The sequence below is a fragment of the Carica papaya genome, chromosome 9, assembly GCF_054855325.1.
Source record: "Carica papaya isolate Zhongbai chromosome 9, ASM5485532v1, whole genome shotgun sequence".
Lineage (NCBI taxonomy): Eukaryota > Viridiplantae > Streptophyta > Magnoliopsida > Brassicales > Caricaceae > Carica > Carica papaya.
Window position 1 is genome coordinate 31,298,975 of NC_142317.1, and position 8,428 is coordinate 31,307,402.

General features: G+C 33.4%; 1 protein-coding gene across 1 annotated transcript; it reads right to left on the reverse strand.

The window, feature by feature from the left end:
* Window positions 1–1,998: 1,998 nt before the first annotated feature.
* LOC110810103 (alpha/beta-Hydrolases superfamily protein) lies at window positions 1,999–5,849 on the reverse strand. Its single transcript, XM_022036173.2, has 4 exons — window positions 5,537–5,849; window positions 4,717–5,032; window positions 3,090–3,249; window positions 1,999–2,684 (listed from the first exon to the last, which is right to left on the reverse strand). The coding sequence occupies exons 1-4, from the start codon at window positions 5,714–5,716 to the stop codon at window positions 2,216–2,218; spliced, it is 1,125 nt and encodes a 374-aa protein (XP_021891865.1). The 5' UTR covers window positions 5,717–5,849; the 3' UTR covers window positions 1,999–2,215.
* Window positions 5,850–8,428: the final 2,579 nt, after the last annotated feature.

The following is an 8,428-nucleotide window of genomic DNA, read 5'->3' on the forward strand; positions in this document are numbered from 1 at the left end:
CATTATTACTCTTAATTCCCACCTAAGTCAACCCATAAATTAAAATCTCAATTCCCAACTTTATATATCAATATCTTGTTTTCTTTCATGAAGGAAAACAAAAAAAAAAAAAATGAAATACCCATTTCAAAAGGAATGAACTAATATATATATATATATAGACCCACACACACACACAATACATACATGCATGCATGCATACACACACACATATATATATATATATGGTTATGTTATTTGTGTGTGGGATATAAAAATGAAAATGTGAATGTGAATATTGCAACCATTTTTTTAATATTACTTTTTATTTATTTAGGAGGAAGTTGCAAATGAAATTGGAAAAACTTAGGTTGGTGAATCTTCAAGAGCAGATGGTGATGTGTTGAAGAAGATCGTTGATTAAATATACACCATGCAAACAAAATTCCTGACAGCTCAGTTCCTTTTATTTCCATGGTTGTATAAATATATATATATATATATATTATTTATATCACAATATATGTACTCATCCCATTTTAGAGTTGGATGTGCAGGTGTTTGGTTCTTGGTAACTTTAAATGGAGTAACCATCATCTTTTTTTTTTTTTTTTTTTTTTCTGTTGGTCTGATAAAATAAAAAATAAAAAATAAAAAATTTAACTTTTAAAGTAAAATAACATTCCAATTCTAAATCAATTTAATGTGTTTTTGTTATTTCTCAATTAAAAATATAAATCATCATTAAAAAAACTGAATTTAATTAAAATATGACTAATTTATAAATATTAAATAATTAAAATGAATTGTAACCTTAGAGATTCTTCTTTAACTAAAAAAAATTAAGAGTAAGCATGAGTTTAACCTTTTGGTAAATGGTTAATTACTTTCTTTATTAAGAATTATATCGGTGACCCAACAGCTCATGTCTCTACTTTTACATGTGCAAATTCTCTAATGTAATATGTTGTACTAAACACAAATAACAATTTGGACTCTTTCTACATGGCTTCTAAGAGTGTAAATTTTTATGCCGAGTAAAAGAAAAGTCAAACCACTTTAAACCATCTATGGGAATTTGGCTAAAATTCATTATGTTAATGGAGTGATGAAAAATAAGGAAGAAGACAAATATATACATATATACACATATTTAACTACTTCAAAAAGAATACTGTCTCTGGCAATTCCCTAAACAGGAACCTCATCATCATGTTCGGTATTATAGACTTTAGAGGCTTGTGGATTTCAAAGTTTAGTCATCAGGGCCCGAGTGAAACCGGCAAGCACCAAACCCAGACACACGGCCCATGCCAAGTCTTGAACCTCATTTTCCAAGCTTAAAACTCTCTTGTCTTCCTAACTGTTTCCTACTTTCTTTCGAGCTTTCACCTTCAACTCTCAACATCAAGGGATGGGGAAGGCACTGTTCTTGGGTTAAGATTTAACTGGACTCTTTCAACAACGAACACAGGCCACTATCAAGTTATTTCTATCACACTCAAACCCACATAATATGCCAAATTGATCAGGATTAAGAATTTTTACCTATTTGATCATTTTCCTTCGATCTCAGAAAACCCTTTCACAAACAGAACAAGTTGGGAGATACTATTCACTGTTGCTTGGGGGGGAGAGCATGGCTGATTTAACTAAAGAACAGACCTTCATAAGACTAACATATTAATTCGGTTAGGCTTTGCAGTAGATCTACTTCCTACCAATTTTTCCTCTCCAAACTGTATCTCTTATTACCTTAAAGCTAATGAAAACAAAGTACTTAAGTCCTATTCAGTTATAAAAAACTGCTCTGAGTTTTTCTTTTTTCCAAATTCACGTTCATGAAAATATATATAGTGAAAGTATAGCAGGACAAAAGACCTCATCTCCAAATTCCATATTATATTTTCAATGAAATCTTTTAACCTTTATATTCATTTTTACCTATATACAGTTTTGTGCACGACATGCATAAGTTTAAAAGACAATCTCAAAAAAAAGTCTTCAAACTGATCAGTCTTCGCTAAGATACCAGGGTTCAGTCCTTTTCTAGACATTTCTATATATAGGCAAATATATAATTGTACAAACTTTCTGTCTGAAGTATGAATTTGCTATGCACAAAATCTCCAGAGCGTATTTTAATGACAAAGAAACTAATGTGTTTGGGATAATAGATGGGAGAAACAAAATACCTCTGCCCCTTGGCACTCAAAATCTCCATGAATTGTTGATTTCAAGCCCTCAATTGCACATTTTCTTGCAAAAAGTGGTATAGCTCCTCTGCAACTCTTGTAGGGTACTCTTCTTGTGGCAACAGAGCACCGGGAATTTCCACAAATTTGCTCACTCCTTTGGCTCCCCTGAGTTCTTCCATCTCTGCTTTTGACCTTTTTGGACAACCCTCTGTTGACAATACAAGAATTGGTATCTTTCCCTCTAAATCTGCAAAAAGTTGAAGGAACTCCTGTCGAGAAGCAACAGGATCAAGAAGACCAGTCAAGAAGGCTGCGGGGACATAACGGGCTCCTTTTCGCTTTGTTAGCTCATATCTGCTTCCAATAATATCAGGAGTAACATTTTCAGGGTTTGCATATACATGGGATACATACTGAGACTGAATTGCTTTCTCATTGCTGACAAGCATGTTATACATCATCCACCCAACACCTGGGGCCCTTAAGGTGCCCCTTAGGAGACTATATCTGTTGAATTTCACCAGAAACAGATTAGACATATCAGGTGACAGGGATAATTAACAAAAAGAATTAAAACCAAAACCATCTACATCTTCCATGAAAAGGTTTTCTCCTAGAGAAATCTTTAGAATTCTCAAGAATTAGCTGACATCACTAGCAAGACAGAGTGTAGAAGCGGGAGAAATTCACAACAGTGTAATAGGAACTAGAGCACTACTGCAATTTAGCAGCAAAAAATCGAACGGCAATCAAAGTAGTAAGCAGGGAAAGAAATGGAAGAAATCAAATTCTTCAGTAAGATGCACATAATTCTCCCGTTGCCATCTACTAAAACTACAAAGCAAGCATAGAACTTCAAGACCATGAACAAATCACATTATATCTATAAAGGTGGTGTCTATGTTGGACTACCTTGTCTCCATATTGGAATCTCGGCCAAACACAATTGGAAGAGGACCAGCCCAGGTAGGTGCAACAGCAGCAATGGCTTTTGGCTTCACCAACCCTTTTTTGGCAGCACGAACAACTAGGGTTGCTGCATGCCCTCCTCCAAAAACCACCAACTCATTTCCTAGAGCAAACAACAAAAGATATTACTTCACTTCAATCGCCAGACAATGGGATGATAGCATTTAGCAAAGAAGAACCCAACATAGTACGATCCACTAAAAAGGTTCCAAGTATTACATCAAAGCTTAGACACTTGATGGATAGAGAGAAAGACTGAAGACCGAAATGACATGTAAAGCACCCATCACAGTCAAGTAGGTTGGAGATTCCTTCACATCCCTAGGCATTTAAATGTGTAGTTAAGGCTATAACCGACAACAAATTTGCCTCTTAAGTGTTAATTTGTACAACTAAATAAACTGTGCAGATTACTATTTTACTTCAGAGTATAATATCAGCATCAGACAAATACTGAAATGAAGAGGAAAGCACCCATTGCAGTTAAATAGCCAAGGTATTTAAATATTATCGTTAAGTCCATAACTGACAACAAATTCGACCCTTAAGGGCTGATTTGTACAACCAAGTAACTTAAGATAACAGTATTTAGCTTCTGAGTATAGCATTATCATGGGACATTTGAAATGGTTACACAGGAAATACTAAAATGGTGGGGAAAGTATCCATCGCAATCAAGCAGTTGGACACTCTTCACATGCCAACCCTTTTAAATATTAGCCAAGAAATAACAATAAATGCAACTCTCCAAGGTTAATTTCTACAGTTAACAGTACACATCACTATTTTAAAAAGAGTATTATTATCCAGATATTTGAACAATAATTAGAAAGATCAAGATTACGCTAAAAACACCCATCATAGTCAAGTAGTTCGGACACTCTTCAAATCCTTTGGCATTTAAATGTCAAGATTCAAGTATATAATGCACTAAAGAAACCAATTCTCCTGGTTTATTTTCACGGTCAAGTATCTGTACGCATTTGAAAATACGAAAATAACCCTATCTGCTCTTTTTCTTTTTTTTTCCTATTAATTTGAAAAAGAAAATGCAGTAAATGGAAAGAAAAAAGAACCCATGATATTCACTCCGCTTAAATACTTCACCAATATTACAAAAAAGAAAAAAAATATATAAAAAAAAAGAAATAGCTACGCAAAGAGAACAGGAAATTGACCCCATAGCTTGAATAAGCAATATTTAAGAATAAGGTTGAGAGATGAGAGACTGGCAAGAACTAAATGTAGAACATTTCAAATTAGCAATTCTCATTTAACGTAAAGCAACTGAAACTGAAATTTTTATCTAATAGTATTGTGCATCAGGGAACCAAATCAAATATCCTGGATTTCACTTCATAGTGAGCATGTTTGCTCGGGTGTACGCCAACATGAAGAGGTTTAATAAGATACAATGAAATGAAAATATCCTTCTGAGCAATTCACTCATGCATCTTATTCATCATGAACTATTGTTAAATTGGATGGCTAATTAGTAATTTTGATACCAACAGAAACATCATAAAACTGATGATCAACAAATATGAAACAATAGAACAGATTAACTGACCTGCATGGCTTATTGGGCTATCAGTTGCATTAATGAAATCGAACACAAACTTCTCCATGACATCAGCATTGTAATCCATCTTTGGCCTATCAGAGTACCCCAAGCCCGGCCAATCAACAAGAGTAGCCCGCCAAGCGACATTACCATCACGCTGAACAATGTCTCTAGCCACTGATCTCCATTCCTCAACAGTGCTAACATCAGAAATAGTTGGTATCATAAGGATATTTTTTGCAGGATTAGGGCTCTCCTTCTCATGTTCCTCATAATATATATTAATCAAATTGTCCTTGAATTTCCACTGCCAACTACTACTCTGAAACACAATAAGCTCTCTATGTTACTGGAAAAAGTAATAACTACTAAATTTTTATTACTATCTACTTCACTTATATAAAGATTCAAGAATTCTACAGATTTCCAGAAGTTTTCAATTCAAATGCATCGAGACTTATACACCTTACTTACAAAACAAGCAATTAAATGCATTCCAAATCCTTGAGGCGATGGAAACAGTCCAATTGACCATTAAGTTTTCATTAAACGAATTCATTTGATACTTTAACTATTTTAGGACAATGTCACAACGATTCATTCTTCAGAAAGCTGTTTTCCTATATTCTAACCCAATCAAATTTATTTCTCTACATTCCAAACTTGTACATACATGAGGGAAGCTTCACAAGTCATAGAACAAACAGTGGAGCATTATATTGATTAAACTAAGTAGATGAAGGAAATTATTCAAAATTTAGGCCACAAGGGCGGGAAACCGAGAAAAAATATCGGGAAGAAAAATCAGTGACCAGATATGTATTACCTTTGACGGGGTCGATGGTTGATCGACGACGGAGACTAGAGAAGTTGAAGACGCTTTAACGGAAATAGGTCTTAAGGAGACAGCTGATCTCGAGAAACATGGTTTCTGAATTTTGCAGGAGAAAGCGAGGGTAGACGATGATGATGATGATGAGATGGAGAACGTCGCCGAGGCAGCCATTGAAAAACCGAAATGAAGATACAGAGAAAGAAATGCGTTAGGGTTTTGAGGTTGTGGGACCAATAATGAAGACAATTCAACTAGAGAAGCTTGAAGTGGCAACGAGTTTGAACCAGAACCACGAGGTTGACTTTGATTTTTGGTCGTCGCCCCCTAGAAAACTACAAATTTTCGCAGCAGTAGCTGGAGGTGGTGGGGTTTAGGTCTTCTTTCTAGAGATGTCATAATATCAGTTAAGCCCCTGTACTTTTTAATAATCTCATATAATGATTCCTTAAAGAAAACAATTTTACAATTTGCAATTTTTCTCAAAAAGGTTTTCTTTCTCTTTATTAATTAATCAACTTGTCAAAGAACACAAAGCTTATGTTTGGTCATATACTAGAATCAAGTCAACATGTCAAGTCAAAGCTCAGCCAACAAATGAGTCATCATTAGGTAACGCGCAAAGAACGTGAGTAATTAATGTACTTATCACGTAAGTAATGTCTCGAAAAGATTTGAATCAATATAAAAATTTAAATTCAACCATCAACTTAAATGTTAATTTTCTCAATCCCTCACATCCAAAGAATCTCTATTGAATTAAAACAAATAAAAATTTAATAACTTTTCTTGTCATACTACTACCAAATTCCAATAATTGTCATGCTTAGACAAGATCAATGAAACGAACATTACATATCAAAAATAAATTTGATTAATTAAGAATGGTATTACTGAACCCACAAATCCAAACAGTACATTGATGGAACGTTGGTTTCGTTGTAATGATATTGTCATTACATGGTTATATAATACACTCCTTCATTAATATTAAGTACAACATATTTTATGTAGACCGTGCTAGTTAACTATGGGTTGAACTAGAGCAATATCATGCATAAAAAGACGGTCATAAAATTTATAAAGTAAAAAAATAGTCAATTTAATGCAGAACCAAGACACGATAAACATTTATTTTTGCAAGTTAAAAGCTCTATTTTATGAATTGCTAAATTATAAATTTACTCTTAATTGTACTTGTGGTAGTTTGAAAACTGTGGTTGAACATCAACAAAGGAATTGAGTAACGAAATTCCTCAACATACCAACCTTCATCAACAAACCACCATAGGTTATATATATCTAATATAGTAGGCTTCAAGCCAAAACATCAACTCTAAGACCACACAACCACATGATACATAACTTATGCTAGCCAAATCTCGTCTATCCTCTAGTAAAAGCAACTCCTCTAAGCTTGCCCTATATCATGAAAATCAAGACAGTGGCAATAACATACTTCCTCACTTACCAAGAATACCAAACATAAGCATAAATATCTATCTACCTAAATGATTTCATCTATAAAAAAATTACTACTTTATCCATTTATTCGCATGAGTTTAACCAGAGAAAAAATCTTCCATCCTTAGGTCATTCTTTCTTTCTTTGTTACACATTGTCTTATGAAGAGACTTTTTGTGGACATAAGAGTTTTGTTTTCTTTTACTACAGTTTAAATAGAACCTAACTCATATAATAAGACTTGTAAAAACTCTGATTTCAAAGGATTATGCAGGCCGAGATAAAAGCATTAGAACAAAATAAGACCTAAATATTTTTAGATTTGTTACCTAATAAGAAAGTAGTTGGTTGGTAGTAAGTGTATAAGATATAACATAATACATATGGATCTGTAGAGAAATTCAAAGCAAAACTTATCGCGAATAAATATACATAAGAAAAATGTTTGAATTATCATGAGACTTTTTCACCTGTTGTAAATATAGTTTCTATAAGAGTACTATTTACTTTAGTTGCTACAAATAGATGACATCTTCACTTGTTCAATGTAAACAATGTCTTTTTGTATGTGACTTAAATGAAGAACTTTATATATAGTTACTCCCTAAATATCTACTACAAATAAGTCTAAATTACGTAGAGCTTTAAAAAGTTTATATGGTCTCAAGTAAGCATCACCTAAATAGTATGTCAAACTCTCAAAATTCATCATCCTGTGATATTTTACTCAATCCAAAGCCAATCACAGCCTCTTTATATGGTCAAAAATTATACTTTTATTGTCAACTTATTATATATTGATGATATAATAGTAGTAGTCAATGATATTATAGACTCCATCAACCATCTAAAGTGATATTTGAATGAAAAATTTAGAAATAAACATCTCGACAACCTCTATATTTCCTTGGCATCATGATGGCTAGGTCAAAGAGGGCAATATACATACTTTCAATGCAAATATGCACTAGATAGGTTGATAGATTCTAGAACAACTAGTGTCATACCTGTCTAACTGCCTTTTGATCAAAACCTTATGTTTTCTAAGGAAGGTGGACAACTTCTTGTCCATCCATCTAAGAAGACTTTTTGGAAAATTAATATATTTAACCCTCACAAGACTGGATTTATAATACTTTGTACAATTGCTTAATCAGTTCATGGAAAGTCTGCAAAGCTCGGGTTTAAATGCTGCACACAAGGTTTTAAGATACATTAAGAGATCACTTGGTGAACATCTTTTCGATCCCTTTACATTTACTTTATAGCTTAGAGCTATAGTGATAGTGTCTGGAAGCATGTCGAGATACCCTCAAGCTGTAAATTAAACACCCTCAAGCTGTTATACTACATTTTAACGGTAAACTTAGACTGCATATTGTACAAAAAAAATTCAGTTTTTCATGAGTGTACGAATACGTA